Genomic DNA, 22,544 nt, shown 5'->3' with positions numbered 1-22,544 from the left:
TATTTGTTGTCATAAATTTTCGTAACTTGAGTTAATGAAATCGGTGCAAGTTGTAAACCGGTAAATTGGCCGTTTAAAGGCACGACCAATTGGATGGTTCCACACACCCCAATTGGACTACCAAAGGGTATTAGGGATCATGGTAAACATTTCGGCAATTTTTATTTTTGGGCGAAAAAAAGTCAAAATTTTCCAAAATTGAAGGCTAATGTCCACGGTTTTTGATAAATTTTGGAGATTTCGGGGCCCGATGTCGCAAAGTCTTGAGAATTTAGGAAATACATTTGGGGGTCATATAATTTCGTTTGAAAGGATATCTGATCATTATATGTTGTTATAGATGTTAGTGGTAGGGTTGAGTTAATGAAATCGGTGAAAGTTGTAAACCGATAAATTGGTCGTTTAAAGGCAAATCAGATGGTTCCACCCACCCAATTGAACTCCCGGAGGGAATTAGGGATCATGGTAAACATTTCGGCAATTTTTATATTCGAGCGAAAAAAAAGTCAAAAAAATCCAAAATTGAAGACCCGGTGTCGAAAAACATTTTGAGAAATTTTGGAGGTTTCGAGGCCCGGTGTCGAAAAACTTTGAAATTTTAGGTGACACATCTTGAGGTCATATAATGCCGTTTGGAACCATTTATGATCATTATATGTTGTCATAAATGTTCATAGTAGGCTTGAGTTAATGAAAACCGTGCAAGTTGTAAACCGGTAGTTAAATTGGTCGTTTAAAGGCAAATTGGATGGTTCCACTTACCCAATTAGATTCTCGAAGGGTATTGTGGACCATGGTAAACATTTCGGCAATTTTTATTTCCGAGCAAAAAGAGTCAAAAAATTCCAAAATTGAAGGCTTATATCAACGCTTTTTGAGAAATTTTTAAGGTTAGGTACAACGTCGAAAAACCTTGAGATTTTAGAGAATACATCTTGGGGTCATATAATGCCATTTGGAACCATATATGATCATTATATGTTGTCATAAATGATCATGGTGAACTTGAGTTAATGAAATCGGTGCAAGTTGTAAATCGGTAAATAGGCCATTTAAAGGCAAATTGGTTGATTCCACCCACCCAATTGGACACCTAATTAGTGACCACGGTAAAAATTTCGGCAATTTTTATTTCTTGACAAAAAAAAAGTTAAAAAATTTCCAAAATTGAAGTCCAATATCACGTTTTTTGAGAAATTTTAGAGGTTTCGGGGCCAGGTGTCGAAAAGTATTGTAATTTTTTGGAATACATTTCAGGGTCATATAATGTCATTTGGAACCATATATGATCATTATTTGTTGTCATAAATGTACGCGGTAGGCTTGTGTTAATGAAATAGGTGCAACTTGTAGTAAACCGATAAATCTGCTATTTAATGGCAAATTGGATGGTTCCACCCAGTCAGGTGTACTCCCGAAGATATTAGGGACCATTGTAAACATTACGACAATTTTTATTTACGGGCAAACAAAAGTAAAAAAAATTCTAAAATTGAAGTCTAATATCCACACATTTTGAAAAATTTTGGAAGTTTCGGGGCCCAGTGTCGTTAAGTATAGAAATTCTATGGAATACATCTCGGGGTCTTGTAATGCCGTTTGGAACTATATATGATCATTACACGTTGTCATAAACGTTCGTGGTAAGGTTGAGTTAATGAAATCAGTGCAAGTTGTAAACCGGTAAATTGGTCGTTTAAAGGCAAATTGGATAGTACCACCACCCAACTGGACGCCCGGGGAACATGGTAAACATTTAGGAATTTTTTAATTTCCTGGCAAAACTAAGTCAAAAAATTCTTAAATTGAAGGCATATCCACGTTTTTTGAGTAATTTTAGAGGTTTCGAGGCCCAGTGTCGAAAAGCCTTTAGAACTAAGGGATACATCTCGGGGTTATATAATGCTATTTGAAATCATATATGATCATTATATTTTGTCATAAATGTTCGTGAGTTAATGAAATCGGTGCAAATTGTAAACCGGTAAATTGGCCGTTTAAAGGCGAATTGGATGGTTCCACCCATCAAATTGGCCTCCCTAAGGGTATTAGGGACCATGGTAAACATTTCGGCAATTTTTATTTCGGGCAAAAAAAAGTCAAAAAATTCCAAAATTAAAGTCTAGATCCATGCTTGTTGAGAAATTTTGGAGATTTCGAGGTCCGGTGTCAAAAAGCTTTGAAATTTTAGGATTACATCTCGGGGTCATATAATGTCGTTTGGAACCTTATATGATCATTATATATTGTCATAAATGTTCGTGGTAAGCTTGAGTTAATGAAATCGGTGCAAGTTGTAAACCGGTAAATTGGTCGTTTAAAGGCAAATTGGATGTTTCCACCCACCCAATTGGACCCATAACAGAGGGTAGTAGGAACCATGGTAAACATTTAGGCAATTTTTATTTCCGGGCAAAAAACAGTCAAAAAATTCCTATATTGAAAACTAATATCCACGCTTTTTGAGAAATTTCGAAGATTTCGGGGCCAGGTGTCGAAAAGAAATGAGAATTTATTAGATACATCGCAGGGTCATATGATGACGTTTTGAAACTATAAATGACCATTATAAGTAGTCATAAATGTTCGTGGTAGGCTTGAATTAATGAAATAAGTGCAAGTTGTAAACTGGTAAATTGGTCGTTTAAATGCAAATTCGATGGTTCCACCCACCTAATTGGAATTCCGAAGGGTATTAGGAACCATGGTAAACTTTTCGGCAATTTTTATTTTCGGGCAAAAAAAAGTCAAAAAATTCTAAAATCGAAGGTTAATATCTACGCTTTTTGTGAAATTTTTGAGGTTTCAGGGCCCGGTGTCGAAAAAGTTTGAGATTTTAGGAGATACATCTCGGGGTCATATAATACTGTTTTAAACCATAAATGATCATTATATGTTTTCATAAATGTTCGTGGTAGGCTTCAGTTAATGAAATCGGTGCAAGTTGTAAACTGGTAAATTTACCATTTAAAGGCAAATTGGATGGTTCCACCCACCTAATTTGACTCCCAAAGGTATTGAGACCATGGTAAATATTTCAGCAATTTTTATTTACAGGCGAAAAAAAAAGTCAAAAAATTCCAAAATTTAAGGCTAATATACACGGTTTTTGAGAAATTTTGGAGGTTTCGAGACCCAGCATCGAAAATCCTTAAGATTTTAGAGGATACATCTCGGGGTCATATATGCCGTTTGGAACCATATATGATCATTATATGTTGTCATAAATGTTCGTGGTAGGCCTGAGTTAATGAAATCGGTGCAAGTTGTAAACCGGTAAATTGGTTGTTTAAAAGAAAATTAGATGGTTCCAACCAGCCACTTGAACTTCCGGAGGGTATTAGGGACTATGGTAAACATTTTGGCAATTTTATTTCCGAGCGAAAAATGTTAAAATATTCCAAAATTTAAGACATCCATGCATTTTACGAAATTTTGAAGGTTTCAAAACTCGGTGTCGAAAAGTTTTGAAATTCCAAGGAATACATCTTGGTGTCATATAATTCCCTTTGGAATCATATAAGATTATTATATGTTGTCATAAATGTTCGTGGTAGGCTTTAGTTAATGAAATCGGTGCAAGTTGTAAATTGATAAATTTGTCGTTAAAAGGTAAATTGGATGGTTTTACTCGCCCTATGGGACTCTCGGAGGGTATTAGGGACCATGGTAAATATTTCGTCAATTTGTATTTCAGGGCGAAAAAAAGTAAAAAATTTCCAAAATTGAAGGCTAATATCCACGTTTTTTGAGAAATTTTGGAGGTTTCGGGGCCGTTGTCGAAAAGCCTTTAAATTTTAGGGGATAAATATCGAGGTCATATAATGTCGTTTGGAACCATTTATGATCACTATATGTTGTCATAAATGTTTGTGGTAAGCTTGATTTAATGAGATTGGTGCAAGTTGTAAACCGGTAAATTGGCCGTTTAAAGGCAAATTGGAAGGTTCCACCCATCCAATTGGCCTCCCAAAGGATATTAGGGACCATGGTAAACATTTCGGCAATTTTTATTTCTGGGCAAAAAAAAAGTCTAAAATTCCAAAATTAAAGTCTAAGTTCCATGGTTGTTTAGAAATTTTGGAGATTTCAAGGTCCGGTGTCGAAAAGCCATAAAATTTTAGGATTACATCTCGGGGTTATATAACGCCGTTTGGAACCATATCTGATCATTATATGTATTCATAAATGTTCGTGGTAGGCTTGAGTTAATGAAATTGGTGCAAGTTGTAAACCGGTAAATTGGTCGTTTAAAGGCAAATTGGATGGTTCCACCCACCCAATTGGACTCCTGGGGGGTATTAGGGACCATAGTAAACATTTCGGCACTCGTGCGAAATAAAGTCAAAAAATTCCAAAATTGAAGCCTAATATCCATGCTTTTTTAGAAATTTCGGATGTTTCGGGCCCCTGTGTCAAAAATAAATGAGATTTTGGGGGATACATCTCGGGGTCATATAATGCCGTTTGGAACCATAAATGATCATTATATGATGTCATAAATGTTCGTGGCAGGCTTGAGTTAATGAAATCAGTGCAAGTTGTAAATCGGTAAATTGGCCGTAAAGACAAATTGGATGGTTCTACCCACCCAATTGGACTCCCGGAGGGTATTAGGGACCATGGTAAACATTTCTGCAATTTTTTATTTTCGGACAAAGAAAAGTAAAAAAATTCCAAAATTGAAGGCTAATATCCACGCTTTTTGAGAAATTTCGGAGGTTTCAGGGCCCGGAGCCTTTAGATTTTAGAGGATACATCTCGGGGTCATATAATGCCGTTTGGATTCATATATAATCATTATATATTGTCATAAACGTGTTGTGGTAGGCTTGAGTTAATGAAATCGGCACAAGTTGTAAACCGGTAAATTGGTCGTTTAAAGGCAAATTGGTTGGTTCCACCCACCCAATTGGATACCTGGAGGGTATTAGAGACCATGGTTAATATTTCGGCAATTTTTATAATCGGGCGAAAAAAAGTCAAAAAATCCTAAAATTAAAGGCTATATCCATGCTTATTGAGAATTTTTGGAGTCTTCGAGGCTGGTGTCGAAAAGTCTTGATATTCTAAGGAATACATCCCGGGGTCATATAATGTCGTTTGGAACCATATATGATCATTATTTGTTGTCATAAATGTCGTTGTAGGGTTGAATTAATTAAATCGGTGTAAGTTTTAAACCGATAAATTGGTCGTTTAAATGCAAATTGGATGGTTCCATCCACCCTATTGGACTTTCGGAGGGTATTTGGGACCATGGTATATATTTTCGCAATTCTTATATCCAGGCGAAAAAAAAAAGTCAAAATATTCCAAAATTGAAGGCTAATATCCACGTTTTTTGAGAAATTTTAGAGGTTTCGGGACCCAGTGTCGAAAAGTCTTGAAATACTAGGGGATATATCTCGGGGTCATATAATGCTGTTTGGAACAATATATGATCATTATTTGTTGTTATAAATGTCCGTGGTAGTCTTGAGGATGATGCTCCTTTCTTTTCTGGCTTGGACCGAGTTGGTCTCCCTAGACAAAATGCTTCGATCAACAATAATAAGGTGATCTAAATTGCATTTAAGGTGATTTGAAATTGGGTCAGGAACAATTTGGGTTGAATTTAGGTGGGGTCAATAACAAGTCGTGTTGCTTTTGAGTCGGGTTAGTAACAGATCGTTTTGGGTCGGGTTAGTAATAGGTTTGGTAAAATTCGGGTCGGGTCAATAACAACTCGGGTTGAATTTGGGTCAGGACGATAACAAGCCGGGTTGATTTCGGGTCTGCTTAGAAACGTATCAGGTTGAATTCAGGTCAGGTTAGTACAAGTCGGGTTAAATTCGGGGTTTGAAGGGTTAAAACGGATTTGGGTCAATTTCGGTTCAAGTTGAGTTTGGTTCAGGTCAATAATTTACGAGTTACATTCGGGTCGGGTCATCTCTAGGTCAATTAATGTTCGGGTTCGGGTCTCACATACTCGGGTCAACTCGGGTCTAGGTTTAGTATCAGGTCGGGTCAGGTTGGGTTTGGGTCACCATTTTTTCCAGGGTTTAGATGAGTCAGTTAATAATCGGATTTGAGTCGGTATTTCAAGTCGGGTCAACTTTTGACAGCTCTAGTCACGGGGAGGGGGATGGGGATGCAAATTTTAGGTGGAGATGGGGATGGGGATGGGGATGGAAAGGCCAATATCCGTCCCACCCCGTCCTGCCCATTAACATCCCTATTTGAAATAAGTAAAAATATGGCAAAATAATAATTTTGTAAAAAATAAAAAAAAAAATAAAAAACCAGGAAAAAAGGGACGAATAAACGAATTTAGTACATTAGTGTTTCATTTCAGCAGTTCCAGTATAATTTCTGTTTAGGGTCTATTTGCAATCAGACCGACGAATTCTCAGTAATACTTACCAATTTCCATACTTCACTGGTAATTTTCTTTTTCCTATCTCTCCGATCTTATTTGTTTTTGTCATTCGATTTTAATTTATAGGAATTTTTGATTTGATTTTCATTTTGATGATTTCTTAGCTTGTTAAATTATCGTTATCGTCCAAGATTTTAGGCTCAAACTTTTCCGATTGAAACTCGGATCTGATAATCGAAATGTATGATTTTATGATTTAAACTCGATTTGTTAACTTTCAATCTTCATCATTTCGTTAGATTATTATTTAATCAGAAGAATTAGCTAAATGTTAATGTAATTGGATTTTTTTTCGAAATTTGTTGTTGTGTTGAGGTGTCAATTATACTCTATGATGATACATGTAGTGAAATTGGTACTTTAATTATATAATTTGATGTTTATTAGATACAAATTGAGAAGAAAATTATGGTTGGTTAATATTGGAGACCACCAAATCACATTGTTGAAGCTTGGGGTTTTGGCTTTCAGTTCAAATTATTCATTTTTTTGTCAAAAGAATAATGATTATATGTTGGTAATATCGGTTTTTCTTGAGTTTAAATCGCGCTTCAATTCTTCACGAAAAGCTTTAAGCCATAAATACTTCCAGAAACAAGAGTTAATTCTAAATGGGTAAATGTGTATACTACTAGTGTGCCTATGTGGTTTGTCTTCCTATAGCTTTTTCTTTTTTGGAAAATCTTTGTTTTCCAATCAATCTATTTGAAGTTTTCACTTTGTTTCGTGTATTTAGGCTATGAGTGTAGAAGGACATGATGGATATTAACACTTTCTCGAACTCTTACTAGTGTAAGAGGATTTGCAAGCTAATTATCAAAAAAGGCAGCAAGGATGTTCTCTCTTATGTATGGGTTCTGGAAGTACATGTTCAGCAAGACGGAATTTCATGTTCTTATTCTCGGTATTGACAAGGCTGGAAAAACGGTAATGATTGTCCCATTCTGACAGATTTTAACTGTTATTCTTTTTTTTTTTTTCAATTTTTGAATTTGATTGAGTACCACAATAAAATTATGATCATAACAGTAATTATTGTGTGCTTCCTTTGTTAAAAATTGCTTCATGTAGTTTTGATCATCTCTAGGTGTTGGTTATGTAGTTGAGCAATTGATTTATTAGTGTTATTGCTTAAAACTTGCTGTTGTTATCAAAGTCTATCTTTCATTGTATTTTAAAGCAGCATCTTTAAATACTCTTTCTCTTAAAAAACAGAAAACTTGCTCTCCTACTCAAGACCCTTTGCACACATTCTTTGTCCACTGTAAAGGTTGACAACATGGTATTGAACCACAAAGTTATGGCTGGAAGGTAGAATAAGTGGGTTGGGGCTTTCACTTGAATCCCAATCTGGTACATATTATATGTTAAATGTTTTTGGTGTTACTTTGCCTGCTTTAAGATTCTCATAATTTTCTGGTTTCCAGTTACTTTATATGTTTTCCCAATAATTTTTTTTTTTTTTTTTGAAAGATCCAAATAATCTTTATTGATTAAATATATACTTCGTATAAGCTAATGCAATCAAAGATCTTCTCATGCTCAAAACATTAACAAATGCCAACAACATATTGCAGACTTTACTGGAGAAGTTGAAAGAACTATACTTAAACTTGGAAGGCCTTCCACCTGATCGAATTGTTCCAACTGTGGGGCTCAATATTGGTCGTATTGAAGTTGGAAATGCAAAACTTGTGTTTTGGGATTTGGGTGGCCAGGTATGTAGATCAGCTCGTGCCCAATACTGCACTAGGCATTTCGTTTAAGTAATATTTTATTATCAGTTTAACATCCTAGCAAGCAAAAGGCGAAATTCTAACTTGAGGTATCATTTTATTGTTTTATATCCCCAAAATGGCCAAAAGTTGCTATAAAGTCCTCTTATATAATCAGATATGCTGAACTTGGTCTTAAGCAAGCTTGCTTCACAAATTTTGGTCCTTCATGAACTTTGATACAAGTTTTTTAATGGATTACACATGTGTTTGCTAAAGTGATGATATAATAGAGATGTGCCTCATTGCCATTTAATCACCTATATCATGTTGTACAGGATCCTTATTCTACTCCTCCCCCCCCCCTCAAAATATATATATATATATATATATATATATATTTTTTTTTTCCTTCAAAGGCTTTGAAGAGCTTGTTAGCCTAATCTTAGGGTTTTTTTTTTTGGTTATGGCAGCCTGGCCTCCGTTCAATATGGGAGAAATATTATGAAGAAGCCCATGCTGTCATTTATGTTGTTGATGCAAATGCTCCGGCTCGTTTTGAAGATTCTAAATCTGCTCTAGGTAATTTTTTTTTAGTACGATATTAGGTCTAATTTGTTTGAATGCCAAATTAAATCATTGCCCCGCTGACGATTCAATTATCTTGCAGAAAAGGTACTTCGACATCAGGATTTGCAAGGTGCTCCCCTTCTGATATTAGCTAACAAACAGGTATATATGGACTTTCTGTTTTGGTCTTTAATTTTTTTTGAGTGAGCTGTAGTTTTTTTTTTTTTTTTTTTTTTTTTTTGGGGAATATAATTGAGTTTTCTATGCTTTCATGCATCAAACATTAGTTCTTTTGTCATTGTGGGGTGTCGCCTCTCTTTTTATGTCATACATTTTCTTTTGTTTTTTTATGGGTCTCACGTTCCCTTGTCGTTTTTTTTAGGTTCCTCTGATGTCTATATCCAAAACCACATCCACACACACGGTGATATCTAGAATGAGAATCAAGAAAAGAGAACAATGAGAACTTGTTATACATCTATAAGCCAAAAAGGCATCCCCCTCCCCCCTCCTCCCCCCCCCCTAAAATCTTAATGCTTCTTGAAGGTTAGAAACTAAAAAGCTGTCATTTATGTTGCTAGAAAGAATAGGGTTATTTTAAGATACAGTGGCCAACTGGCCATGTTGGAGATTAATTAGCTAAATGTTATAAAACTTAGAATGATTTGTGCTTTTATGCGATATCTCAAATATACTTTTATAAGACTTATTTTATTTTATTTTATTATCTTTTGCCTTCACAACAGGATCTTGCTTCAGCAGTATCAGCTGAAGAAGTAGCTCGTTATCTGGATCTGAAAAAGCTGGATGAAAGGCTTTATATGTTTGAAGCTGTCTCAGGATTTGATGGGTAAATTCCAGTTCTAACACCTTCTTTTCCTGAGTATTTGATGTTATGGTTGATGTTTCAGGTCCTCCCATCCCTTAGTAATTACAGATGATGGAAAACACATGTTACCTACTCTTCTGTTTGTGCTTCTATATTGGCTGAGTGTTTACCTTATTGAAAGGACTCATTTTCCTTTTCTTTCTTCCTTCCTTTGCGTGTTTAATACCCTCGGAGATTTCTTTTTCCCTTTAAATTATGGCATTATTGCTTGTATGTCTGTATGGAACTAACACAACACATTTGGGGTTTGTCTCTGTTTGCAGTAGAGGGATCAAGGGAAGTGTGGATTGGCTTGTTGATGCTATGGAAAGAAGTAAAAGATCTGAAATGCTGCGAAGCCGTACACCTGCTGCTTGAAACTGTATTGATATGTTATGAAATTGCTTCATTCAACCGTTGTACATACCTCACAACCATATTTCTGGGTCATCAATTATTAGTTTGTAGTTTCACAAAGGATACTCTGAATTCTTTTTTGACTGACTGTTGATTGTTGTTGCTCCTTAGGAGCCCTGAATTAGTCCTGCTGTTGCTAAAAAATTAAACAATACTAAGTCCTCCTATGGCTAGATTTTCGGTAATGCTAAATGTATTACTTGAGCATTAAATACTTAATTCTAAAATGATATAAATTTGGGATTTTATGGCAGAAAGTTAATGCTTAATTATTTTATATGAGTACTTTTTTTAGCTTCTTATATACAACCCTTCATTTATCTTAATCTTTTTTCCTCTTAAATGTTTTTCTGTGTTATATTTAATGTTTTCTCACTCATCCTTATCTAATCTCACTCATAATCCTTGTGCCAAATTACAATGAATATGATTTGTTAAAAATTTTCAATTAGGAGCATGTGATTGACCCTTTTTTTTTTGCAAAGGATTGATGACATGTCATGAGTAATAACTAATCTATCTTTGTATATCCCATTGCATTATCTAGTTATTGTTATTTGTCTTATTCTTTCCTCCTTAATTCCCGTGTAAATTTCCAAAGAGGAATGTAATTTAGGGACGGAGGGAGTAACATTGGAGTAGTATAATCCTATTTATATTAGGGAAAAATGTTCATGAAATGTTAAGCATTATTGTGAAATGTGAATATTTATTTGGTGTATAGTCTGAAGATACTACTTCTCCAGAATCCTGTTGGTTGAATAATAGGTTAAATTCCAATGACTGATAATGAGTTTCACACATAACCATGGATTGATTTGATTCCATGTCAAGATTTTGAGAATTGTGTTCTACTTTCTTTAAGCCATTTCAAGTGAAAACTTTCTACAACTCGAACAGAATACTCTAAAACTTAATACATGCATTTATCAATATACACACTTTCGAAATAGAATCAAGTATTTATTTGCAAATTATCTAAACTAAATATGCATGTATTTTTCGAATTTCTCATTTTCTAAGTGAGGAAAATTTATTTAACTAAGCATATTCTGCTGCCATTGTCCATTGCCAAGCCAGGGTATCCCTATGAAATACTATTTGTAATTACTATACCAGAGGACAATAAATTGCAATTTTAGACTCTGTGACTGTCCAATGGCTTCTGCATCTTGTCACCGACTTAATAACCCCAATCATCAGTCCAAAAATAAGAGGACCGCTTCATTGGATGGCTTGATACTGATCTGAAACGCGTCTTGAAGGTAGCCTTCGAAGAACAAAGAGCACTAGAGCAGAAGGAACAATCTCAACCACCTAAAATGTGATCAAGTCAGGAGATAGCACCAAAGATTACAACTGCGCATTAAAATTGGTATGGCATCCTACCAATAATATTAATCTCATCAATGCTGAAAGTTTAACTACCTACCATGTAATAAAGAAGATTTCCTAAAGGATGATCGACGACATCAACATCAACATCATCATCAAACGCAGAGACAGCAGCCTAAAAGTACAATACAATTCATTGATTAGCTTGGTAGTCATTGGTAGATGACCTGGATGCTAAATTATAACAGCAAATAAGCAAAAAGTTCTTAAGCAAGTTGAAAATTGGATACTCACCACTAAGCATTTAATTAAGAAACATGTGAAGCATATCGCGGTTATTACTCCAACCTGCAGCCATCAAACTCAAAAGTTCAACTAACACTGAGAAGAAGTTTGCTACCTCAGCAAATTTTTTACTGAACCTAAATTTAGAGTAAAGATATACAAGTGTGTTCAAAATATTACTTCATAGATCTTCTTTTGACGGCCTACAGATTCTATAGGAAATCGCTTCAACATAAAGAACAGCCTGTAAATTGATTATCAACCAGTACATATATTAATGGGACGGGAATAAACAAGTCAGTTCTCAAAACAGATTGAAAAGTCACTGCATTCAAACGGTCCAAAATCGATCAATACCTTCCACCGTATACCAAGAATCCAGAAGCTGCACTAAATGAAATAACTGCAATAACCAACTACAATACGTTACAGATAGCTTGAGTGTCTTTATCAATAGCAAAGATGAAGCAACACAAAGAGAGGTACGTATATACGCCAACAGTGGAATCTATACATCAACTTGGTCCTATCATTCCAACTTCCATTTCATGAAGCATGTACTCCGTATGAAAGATTAACAGTCTTAATATATATATTTTCCTTTAAAATTGGGCTTAAAGTCGCCCAAAATTATAACAAGACTTAATTCCAACAGGAAACCTCTCCTAAACTACAACCAAACGTTCTTAATTAGTATCAATCATGCTAGTATTATCAATGAAACAGTCTAAAAGGTAGGTGTAACAAACAACTACAAATCCTCAGCTCTCAATTTCATTACCTGATAAAAAGAGTTTTGCCACCTGGAGAGCTGCATGACTTTTGACGAGCCTCATACAAATCCATATAATTATCTGAAGTGATTGCACAACAAATCAAAACCAAAAGAATTATCAACAATAATCATGAAAGTTGCTATATACTATACTACACCGTATTACTATATATCAGAGAAAGATAGGAGAATTGCTCAATAAATCAATCAAATATGATCACCTGAACGACATAAACTATCCCGTTTACAGCATAATATGCCGGTCTGAGTCTGTCAGAGGGTAGGGATCTTGCCTGCATAGGTGACATTCACAGAAATGATAAATTATAGGGTAATAAGGTAATTATATAAGCAGTTCAGATCAGCTGAGAATCTAAAGAATGGAACCTGGTGATAAATCTCTGCCCAAAACAACACGAGCAATGTGTAAGTGGAAAAGAAGAGAAGTCCCGGGAAATCGAGTAGCACGAGTTCAAGAGTCTACAACAGAGAATAAACAACATATGTATGAAAAGATTAAATGTAGTGTGCATTATAATTGTAGGAGAAAAATACTCGTTTAGAGGAAACTAACTTACATGCGGCCTGATCTGAAACACTTTTTTGTACAATCCAAAAAGAATGGCTCTCACTGTCCAAAGTTAACTCAAAGTTTAGTTAGTTGATACGAGATGTTGAATTAAAAACACAAAAGACGCATCATAGTAATGCAATGCTTACACCCATTTACAACGAAATTCATCAAGTGAAAGGCCTTTTGTGTGGTCCATCCATATTCTGGTACTCGCATTTGTATTCTGATAAGTTGCACCTACAAAAGTTTGAAAAGAAGGAAACATGAGAACTCACAAACTTCATTCACTGAGGTCATGCTATGTAGTATGTACTCATACAATTCAACTTCATACATGAACGGGTTGATGGAGCACTAGCCTAACCTTTCTTGAACAATACAGGGGAAGTGAATAAGGAATCATCAATTATCATTACCAAATCGATTCACTAAGCTATACGAGTATTTTGCATTAAACTCCTTCGTTCCAAATACAATCACTTCGTATCACATTATCCTAACGTATCATATCTCAAGGACTTAAACAGGATTTTACTGATTGAAAAACCTTCAAGTTAGTAACAGAAAGTTTAAGTGCACAAGCATAAGGCAGAACAACAGACAGTGGAGCATAACTCGAGTTCGTTACAAGGCTTGCACAGCCTGCAAACAATTATTGCAATCTAAAATACTACATATAGCAATTATCTAGCTTTTCTCTATTGATTCAAGAATACTCATATGCAATGTAGCCTCTTAAATCAAATAAGGTTTGAGCTTATGAGTTATGAAATCAACCATTTACATATGAAAATGTCTATGTAACTCCTTGCTAATCCATTCCAAGTGGAGATCGCATAGTAAATGTGACAATTTTTTCTTGTGAATACCAATAACACAATACTTCCTCGGTTTTTTTAAAGTTTGACAACATTTATTTTCACGTGTTCATTTATAAACAAGTAAGAAATTAATACTCCGTAGTTGTATACAAATTATACAATAATATGTTTTCCATTGATATTTTCAAATTATACAATAATGACTGGACTTTCTCTTAATACTTGTAAAATCACCAATAATGGTCAAATAAAGTACGTACATAGGTACATCGTACAAAAGTCAAAACATGTCAAAATATATAGAGTATATAGGTACGTGTTGCATCATATCACCACTTCACCACATTTTGAAAGATTCCAAATACTACAATTGCCTTGGAAATTGACACCTTTGGAGTTCAATTCTGTACACAAAACTATTCATTCAAGTGGTAATAGTTTGGAACCTTTTATCTTATCAATCACCTTTAATGAGGTGTCAAATTATATTTAACCTAAAACAAATTAATTTACTATCCCTATAAAGTATAAATTAGTACTATGAAATTGATGAGTGGAATAAAAACTATAGATAGACAAATATGCATTATTCACTTTATCAATTAAAAAAGGCGACAAAAGCTAGACAAATCAAAACATAAAAGGAAATCATTTAACGTGGGACTAAGGCTCTTTAATTCTCTTTAAATCAATGTTAATAATGTCGCATATCAATCAATTTCAATACCTTACATATACAAACCGATAACATTATTCTGTTCATACGTGTGAAATTGATCAATCTTACATAAAACATTTTAGTTAAGAGTAACACGGTATACATCTGAACCTCTTTCGATATCCCTATCTCGTCTACACGAGGTGGTCACTACACATAAAAATATAAAAATGATTAAAACAAAAGAAGAAAAAAGAGAAAGGAGAAAAGGGCATACCAAAGCAATGATGGCAACCAAAGCAAAAGAAGCACAAAGTGTATAATAATAAACATCTTTGTTAGGATTCTTATTAAAACCATCTTCCATAACCATCATCATATTATTCAACAAATCACTCGCTAATAAATAATTATCACTTCCTTCTATCGCCATCAAACCCTTTGTTCGTCGCATGATTTGAAGCTTCTTGTTTATTTATTTATACAATCTAAGTTTTCCTTTTTTTTTTTTTTTTGGTGATTTTTGGGATGGGATTGAAATAAAACAACAAAAATAAAAATGTATGAGATTTGTCTTTGTTAGAAAGTTGAGAAAATCGGGGAAAAGAAAGAAAAGTTAAAAGTAATTTAAAAAAAAAAAGGAAATTACAACATTTACACGTGATGTTTTTTAAGGTAGGCCACGTCTATGGTTGGCTATCCACGTGTCATGGGTTAAGATCACCTTGACTTTCCCAACTAAATGCTTTTTTTTTTTTTTGATAAAAAATACGGAGTGCGTAGTATTTATTGTATAGTAATACTCTGTATAATACAGTGTTTCATTAAAGTTTAAAAGTTTATGTTCAAAATGCTTCAACTATTTCCCTCCACTTTATAGTATCCATAATAATTTCTCTAATTAACTAACTTAAAAAAGAATATTAATATTAGTTATTACTTCCTACTACTCGTATTAAATATTGATGCAATACTAAAATGACTTCTTTGGTAAAAGTTTAAGGGTATAAATGAGCAAAGCTGTTTTACATGTTCAAATTTATGTAATTTGTCAAAACTCGAGTTTGAAATTAAGCTCAACAATTTGTTCAACCTCCATTCATTTAGAAAGTGCTTAATTAATCGCTAATCAAGATAAACACCGAAAACCTTATGATCAGATTCAAGCTCAATAATCGAGCAAGCGTTAAAAGTAAAAAGTTACGAGTAACTCGATTCGAATAAAACATGTTTTAGCGTGCTCAAGACATTCACCATGAGGCAGGAGTCTTAATTCATTTACAACCTTCAAGTAAGCATAATAAGAGAGAAAGAATTTAGTACAGGGCTTAGCCTAGGGTGTACCGACTACCGAGTTGAAAATTCAAAATTGCACGACGATCATAATGTTTTGCCCGTAAGCATTAGAACTTTAAACCTCTTGGGCACAATTGCACCAGGTGCACGCTTAGTCGTTAGCCATAGCCAAACAGGAAACTAGGAAAGCCTGAAGAAGGGAGTTTTATCTCTAATCAAAAGAAAACAATGTGCACACACGTTCAGAATTATTACAAATTTCAGACTCAAGATGATCTTGGAGTGCTACAACAATTGACAGATAAAATGGCTATAATTCTACATATATAAAAGAAAACTTTGCAACTATCAAACACCACACAACCATCTTACACCAAGAAATCTTTCCCGCCCCTTTTTTTTACAAGGCAAAAGCTAGCGATTACCTCAAAAGTAATAAGTATTTCCATGAACCTTTTAACCTGAAGCTGATTGATCAGTAGAACTTGATCACCATGCTTTTTATACAAAGCCCCCCGGAATGTACAAATTTTTCCATCCACAAGTAATTTATCCTCAGAAACGGACTACAATACAAGAAATGTCATCTTTGCTGTCTCGATTCAGAGCTTCTGTTGCTAATTGCTTGGCAGATTTTAGCGGATCCTTGATCTTTCTTGCAATATCAACTGCCTCTTGATTAGACATTACCTAAGTTGTTTGTAAGGTATAACCATCAGCTAATAAGCAGTTTTACCCAACTGAGCACATAATCACTGATCAGCACTTCTCGACAGTAAATATTGAACTCCCTTTGTCTACTATAATTTGTCATGTTAAGGGAAAGAAAGCAATAAATAAATGGGTAATGATGCCTTCCACTTCTTTTTTAATCTTATCCATAACCACCCTATCATCAATTTGAATTGTGTCATACTAGGTGCTCTTCTACATCATGATTAGAAAATTGACACAAATTTTATGGAAAGTAAAATAGGAAAATTTGACTAATAATAGTAAGCAGAAGGATCACCATATTCTTTGGATATATGTTCTAATAACATACAAATGAACTTGTTTCCCAACCCTTTTCTTTAAGATGTTGATGGATAGTAGTCTAGAAACAAATTAGATTTTCAATAAAAAGAGCATCGATCAATGATTCACATCAGGTATTTATGGACTCCTCTTTTGTGAAAGGATATTTAGAGGCCAAGTGATATTTCTCCTTTAAGCAAAACTTATAGGTAAATAACATAGCCTAGGTGAGTTTAGATATACTACACCCTATGTCCACCCAATAACATGGCTACATGCGTGCATGCATGTGACTTTATGGAGGATAGACACTAGACTCGCAAAATAAGCAACAGATATAGAGGTACATACCTTCCACAGACCATCACTGGCTAGGATCATAAGATCAGTGTCAGGGCCAATATCAGCCTGCTTTACATCAGGGTCAGACCGCAAGTGTGACTTGAGGTTCTTATCTCCGAAGGCACGAGACACAGCAAGTTGCCCGTTGACTCTAGCAACATCTCCTATTAGAAGGATGAGATAGAGAGTACTTCAGTTTATAATGCTAGATCAGCAGGCAACATCTCCCATTATTTAGGTAGCGAGTGTCCAAAAACCAATCAGTAGAACATATCAGCAGATTTGAGACAGTCAATAAGGCAATAAAACACAAAAATGATGAGTTACGTCACACGGGAGAAAAAAAAAAGTAATCTTGACCAAAATGTAGGAATGGAAATTGAATGTTTGCAAAGGGTGCACTTCTTAAGAACTGCTGTCAAGTCAAATGTGATGATAGTTTAAGCCAACGCCATTCTAAGCAAAACCATAAAATAGTTAAGTTCTATGGGTACCTCTTCATTATCACGCCATTTCAGGACACAATAGAAAAAAATAAATAAGAATGAAGCAAGTTTAATCAAGCATTTATCAAAATAATCATTCCATTAGCATCTAAGCCATGAGCAGTATGATTAGATTTCTCAAGATACCCTCATTCAAAATGATCGACTAAGAAAGGGTAGTTTGAAAAAATCTTGTTAAATCCTAAACTATTATCAGTTGAGACAATGCGACAAATTAGAGCATATGATATCAAAGTTGTAAATGAAAGAATGCACAATTGGTAGTACCAATGTACCTGGCATGTTCGACACAAAGCCACCTCTGTCCTCAATGCTACCCCGTTCTGTATTAGGTTCATGGTCAGTGGACATCTGTATTGCTTGACCTTTTCTAGAAAGGACAGCTCGTGAATCTCCTACATTTGCTACCCATAGCTTTGATCCATCCACAAGAATAGCTGTGACAGCAGTTGACCCACCTCGTCCCAGGTCAGGATTGTGGTTAAGAATGGCTTGATCAGTACTCTCATAGGCTTTTGAAATTGACCTGTTTGGGTCGGTCCAAAATTCGTCCTGTTGATTGACAATTTAATCATAAAACCAGATCTGTTAGCATCTTGAGTACACTGCAGTACTGAGATCAGATGTATTTTACACCTGTAGAATACATGGCTCCAAAATAGGAAATTCTCATTTGAACACTTAAAATGAAGAACCCACCTCTTTGAGAATATTGGGAAATAGATGCTTTTGCAGGTAAGCAGGCACACTATCACCCAAATGGCCATCATAAATGGCAAAGAGGCCAAGTTCGTGTCCACGGACCTGCACAAATTTAGCAACATGATAGTCCTCCATGGGATGATTTGCCTTTCCTTTCACCAAACTGAATCCATACTTCGCAGGACCTTGATGACTTCTACCCTTGCCAGAGCCATTATAAGAACGTCCTCCTACAATCTTAGATTGCAAAGCAAATTGTTTTAGTGGGAAGACCACAACAAACTAATTGTCGAAATGCATTTCTGTAATCTCAATATATTCCAAGACATGAAATGTAAAAGCTTAAGCTTAATAATACCAAATATGTATATGAGCAAAACCAAGTATCTATGGAAGTAAGTTGAAGAGTGGCCAATTGGATATGCATTCGAGATTCAGGGATGCATCATGCATCCAAAGCAAGCTAATCTTATCTCAATGAGGAACATGATCCCATCTTTAGGTTTGAGAGTAAACCATTTAGCATCCACTAAAAATTTCATTAATGGGCTTAAATTTAGAATGTTTAAGTAGTAGCAAAAAAGATGAATACAGAGTATAAAAGAGAAACAACAAATATGAGAAGAACAAGAGTATGTTAATCAGTTGGCTATTGAATTATTTCATAAATAAAAAACATCGATGCCAGTAAATAAGGACATAAGGGTAATAGTCAGCAACATTCAAAGATAAACCTCAATATGAATTTTGGGACAATTTGTTAACTGTGACCATTATTTTATTAATACATACATTGGCTTATGTTCTTGCAAGTTGCAAACTATTTCAAAGAATACTTCCACAAAATTATCAATTATTAATATAAAGCAGCAATTCTAACAAAAACAAAAATGGTCAAAATTTGTAGGCTTGGAGCTCTAAGGTCAAAAAAGACCAATCGTCTTGTATATAGGAAATATTATTTATATGTTCATCCACATGAAAGCTCACAAGGGATTAAAATCATTAATTTTTTATTTTTAAAAAAAAAATCTTCAGGCAATACTGTGGACAGTCATCTTATATCTGTTTCAGCACTGTTTTGTACAAAAGTACGTGAACAAACTCACTGATTAACCAATTTGGTTAATGGTTCTGCCATCTCAGCCTGTTTAATCTCCAGTGCAAAGTCATTTGATATGTGAACTTCTGTCAGCAATTATCCCATTTATGGTTTAGTTATGTCAGCCTTTTGAAACACCTCCTCCGCTCTCTCTCGCAAACACACCCCTAACACGTCGGCATATTGCAGTGTGACTAACCCAAAGCCCCCTTGCCTCCACACTACCATATCAGCCTGTGTTACTCTGAATAATAAAATTAAAACTTCCTATGCATGTGAATGCCCTCTTGTTTTTGTGAATTTATCTCTTGATTTCCCAGATGCTAAGGGTGTATAAAATTTACAAACAGTTTTCCCCATAGTTTATGATCACTCCGCAACTTGAAAACAAAGTAACCAAGCAATAAGTCATAGTTCTAAATGTCAAGTCCACTCTTTATATCTGCAGTATGGAACCACATTTCGTGGTCACCTCAACAGCGTAAGAAAATAAAAGTATGATGCACCACACCATATCATTTTCTCTTTTCTAAGCCATATCTGCAGTCTCGTAATTCACAGCTTGCAACAAAAGAGTTATCAAGTGGACTCATCCATGGCCAAGCCGGTGAATCTTGATGTATCAAGACATAAATCACAAGCTCTAATATTCCATATTCAATCTCCGATGGTAATAGTTTCTTTTGATAGGCCTATTCATCTTCAGTGGAGGCAAATTGTTAATCAAGCAATGATCATTCCCCTTTATCATCTGAAACACTCATGTTAGAACCAAAAAATTTCTACCCTTCATGAGAGACCTTAGTCTTCATCTTGTATTAGAAAGCCTCTCAACAATCTTCCACAACTCCTTCCAATATACCAGTAACCACCCAACGCTCACGATTCTCGAATCAAATCATTTGAACATAACTCTTTCTTACCAAAAAATATGTCTCCCCCTCTTTAGTTTCTCCTCTTCCCCCCAAATCAGGAAACAAAAAACTATCTGATTTCATCTTACAAACAATATGTAATTAACCAAACTAACTCATCACAGTTCACAAATTTGTTATGCAGCACCAAACACAGTATGATCCATGCAGTATATTTCATCAATTGCTGACCAATTACAGCATACAAGTATATGCATATAATTATATATCTATGATTAAGATACCAAAAGAATAACAACTGAAACAAACATTATTTAACTTATAAAGCACAAAAACTATGAGCAAATACCACAAATAAATTAAACCCTTACCTGAGAAACTGAACTGAAGCAGCATAAGCTATCCATAAAAATTCTAGCTACAGCTTCACCTTCTATTATCTTTATTAATCAACATCTATTTTCCCAACAACCCCACTAACAAAATTCTTCCAAAAACTGCATCATCAAAGCAACAACATACAATTTTGATCACCAAAACAAAAAAAATTGATATACCATATCTTTAAAACACCAAAATTAGTGAAAAATCTATACTTTAAATAATTTTGAGCATGTGGGTAATTAACAAATTAACTTACCAAATCAAAGAATTCCAAGCGACCCAACAAAATTGCAGGAAAAATTGCAACAATTTTAGTGATCAAAGAGATTTTGCTTCATGAATTGAAAAGTTGTTGAAGGGTTTTGATTATTGAAGCTGACAGTGTAAAGGGGTTTCAGGTTTCGTGAGGAGAGAGAAAAATTGGCTGGCTACCTTAGGAAAGAGAAATTATGGTGAAAAGTCTGAAAGATGTGGGTACTTGCCCAAAAACTTTGACTTTGTCATTTTTAAAAAAAAACTATTTATTGATTCCTTTTTTTTAAAAAAAAAATAATAATAATATAAAGTGGGTGATAGATTATTTTGGAGTATTAATTGTTTTGTAGGCTTGTAGCAGTAATTAAATTCACCAGTACCACTGTTTTGTTTGATTAGTTGGAACTTGGAAGACTACAGTTTACTACAGCTGTTTTGGCTGTGCTTTATCAAGAGGAAGGAAAAAAAAAAAAATAACAATGACCATACGGTGCTTTTTGTGTGTGGTTGGCTATATCATATGCTACCTCTGGTCCAAATTACTCGTAATTTTGGGGTATTATTTGTGAGATATAAAATATTCTAAAGTTGCGAGTAAATTGGACCGGAGGTAGTAGTTTGAAACCAGATTATTTATTCAGGAGTTATTTATTTAGAGGTTATTAAGAGCCTATTCACATTTACTAAATCGAGTTGAACTGAACTGATCTAATTGGAGCTCAACTGAGTTGAAATTAAGCTGAAGTGAACAGACCCTCAGTCGGTCAAAGGTTATTCTTGGGTTATTTAGTCAGTTAGTGCGTTTTCATCGGGGTTACTTATATAGGGGTTATTTAAGTCGGTTAAGAGTTACTTATTCTGGGGCTACTCAGTTGGTTAGTGCGTAATCTGCGTGTGAGTAACCCTTGACCGACCGAGTAACCCCTGAATAATTAACCCTTAACCAACCGAGAAACCTGGCCACATGAAATTTGTGATAACCATATTATAGTACTCCGTCCATTCTTAAAATATCGCAAACTTTTCTTTTTTATTTGTGTGTGGGTATGTTTTATTTACATTTCTCTATTTTTCTAGTATTATATTTTGTAAGAGACAAATAGAAAAGATGACGGTATTACATGTTTGCATGGTAATTGATTAGGTCATTGCCTCACTACTCAATCTAATTTAACTCAAATTCAAATTAGTCCAAATGGATATTTCATACTTGAGGAGTGAGTTCACAAAGTAAAACTTTTAAAGAAAAATAGAAAGAACAAAAAAAAAGAGGGCTTTTTTATCTCATCCGTGTGGGCACGCAGTTTGGTGGCGTTTGATCATGCTCATTTGAAGAATTTGAGAGATATAGAGACTTGCATTTGATTTGGTCAACAATGGACCCAACCCCATTTGCACAATCCCACCATATTGGAGTTGTTGCTTGTTAAATCAAATTTTGATTAGATAAAAGGGTCTAAATTACAACGTCAATGACATGTCAATTCATGTTAAAATCAATAATTTCGAAATTAGAGGGTCGATTCTAACTAGATTATACCTTCTTCTATATTTATTAAAAGTTGAGTTATTTTTATCTTTCACACATGTCAATACACAATTTTTATCGTTACTTATGAAAATACT

At 34.6% G+C, this 22,544-nt stretch overlaps 3 protein-coding genes across 4 annotated transcripts; 1 reads left to right on the top strand and 2 right to left on the bottom strand.

The window, feature by feature from the left end:
- The first annotated feature begins 6,285 nt into the window (after positions 1 to 6,285).
- LOC145560365 (uncharacterized) lies at positions 6,286 to 10,248 on the top strand. 2 transcript variants are annotated; one of them, XM_081621615.1, is made up of 7 exons: positions 6,286 to 6,424; positions 7,213 to 7,348; positions 7,999 to 8,139; positions 8,610 to 8,718; positions 8,807 to 8,868; positions 9,453 to 9,556; positions 9,859 to 10,248. In XM_081621615.1, exons 2-7 carry the CDS (start codon positions 7,256 to 7,258, stop codon positions 9,950 to 9,952), a joined length of 603 nt encoding a protein of 200 aa, XP_081477741.1. In that variant the 5' UTR covers positions 6,286 to 6,424; positions 7,213 to 7,255; the 3' UTR covers positions 9,953 to 10,248. The 2 variants fall into 2 exon arrangements, with proteins under 2 accessions (XP_081477741.1, XP_081477740.1); XM_081621614.1 differs by having other exon boundaries at positions 6,290 to 6,424; positions 7,158 to 7,348.
- Positions 10,249 to 10,833: 585 nt separating this feature from the next.
- On the bottom strand, positions 10,834 to 14,966 carry LOC145559032 (tobamovirus multiplication protein 1-like). Its single transcript, XM_081620435.1, has 11 exons — positions 14,717 to 14,966; positions 13,107 to 13,197; positions 12,965 to 13,017; positions 12,774 to 12,866; positions 12,608 to 12,679; positions 12,393 to 12,465; positions 11,969 to 12,014; positions 11,792 to 11,855; positions 11,621 to 11,674; positions 11,424 to 11,501; positions 10,834 to 11,308 (listed from the first exon to the last, which is right to left on the bottom strand). Exons 1-11 carry the CDS (start codon positions 14,891 to 14,893, stop codon positions 11,216 to 11,218), a joined length of 894 nt encoding a protein of 297 aa, XP_081476561.1. The 5' UTR covers positions 14,894 to 14,966; the 3' UTR covers positions 10,834 to 11,215.
- Positions 14,967 to 15,916: 950 nt separating this feature from the next.
- On the bottom strand, positions 15,917 to 21,161 carry LOC145559033 (putative protein phosphatase 2C 9). The gene is made up of 6 exons (XM_081620436.1): positions 20,920 to 21,161; positions 20,651 to 20,776; positions 18,300 to 18,539; positions 17,876 to 18,152; positions 17,104 to 17,258; positions 15,917 to 16,425 (listed from the first exon to the last, which is right to left on the bottom strand). The coding sequence occupies exons 2-6, from the start codon at positions 20,684 to 20,686 to the stop codon at positions 16,291 to 16,293; spliced, it is 843 nt and encodes a 280-aa protein (XP_081476562.1). The 5' UTR covers positions 20,687 to 20,776; positions 20,920 to 21,161; the 3' UTR covers positions 15,917 to 16,290.
- Between the last annotated feature and the right edge of the window lie 1,383 nt (positions 21,162 to 22,544).

This window comes from Chenopodium album, chromosome 9 (genome assembly GCF_948465745.1).
Source record: "Chenopodium album chromosome 9, dcCheAlbu1.1, whole genome shotgun sequence".
Taxonomy (NCBI): domain Eukaryota; kingdom Viridiplantae; phylum Streptophyta; class Magnoliopsida; order Caryophyllales; family Amaranthaceae; genus Chenopodium; species Chenopodium album.
This window is presented reverse-complemented; position numbering and strand designations above follow the sequence as displayed.

Excerpts from the sequence above, each read along its gene's own strand:
- LOC145559032 (XM_081620435.1), bottom strand. The coding sequence starts at position 14,893 with ATGCGACGAACAAAGGGTTTGATGGCGATAGAAGGAAGTGATAATTAT. Across the intron at positions 12,015-12,392 it reads GGCAAAACTCTTTTTATCAG|TTATTTCATTTAGTGCAGCT; the intron begins GTAATGAAATTG and ends TGGTTATTGCAG. Across the intron at positions 11,309-11,423 it reads GAAATCTTCTTTATTACATG|GTGGTTGAGATTGTTCCTTC; the intron begins GTAGGTAGTTAA and ends ATCACATTTTAG.
- LOC145559033 (XM_081620436.1), bottom strand. The coding sequence starts at position 20,686 with ATGGATAGCTTATGCTGCTTCAGTTCAGTTTCTCAG. Across the intron at positions 17,259-17,875 it reads CTTTGTGTCGAACATGCCAG|GAGATGTTGCTAGAGTCAAC; the intron begins GTACATTGGTAC and ends TCCTTCTAATAG. Across the intron at positions 16,426-17,103 it reads CCAGTGATGGTCTGTGGAAG|GTAATGTCTAATCAAGAGGC; the intron begins GTATGTACCTCT and ends CAAACAACTTAG.
- LOC145560365 (XM_081621615.1), top strand. The coding sequence starts at position 7,256 with ATGTTCTCTCTTATGTATGGGTTCTGGAAGTACATGTTCAGCAAGACG. Across the intron at positions 7,349-7,998 it reads TTGACAAGGCTGGAAAAACG|ACTTTACTGGAGAAGTTGAA; the intron begins GTAATGATTGTC and ends AACATATTGCAG. Across the intron at positions 8,719-8,806 it reads AGATTCTAAATCTGCTCTAG|AAAAGGTACTTCGACATCAG; the intron begins GTAATTTTTTTT and ends ATTATCTTGCAG.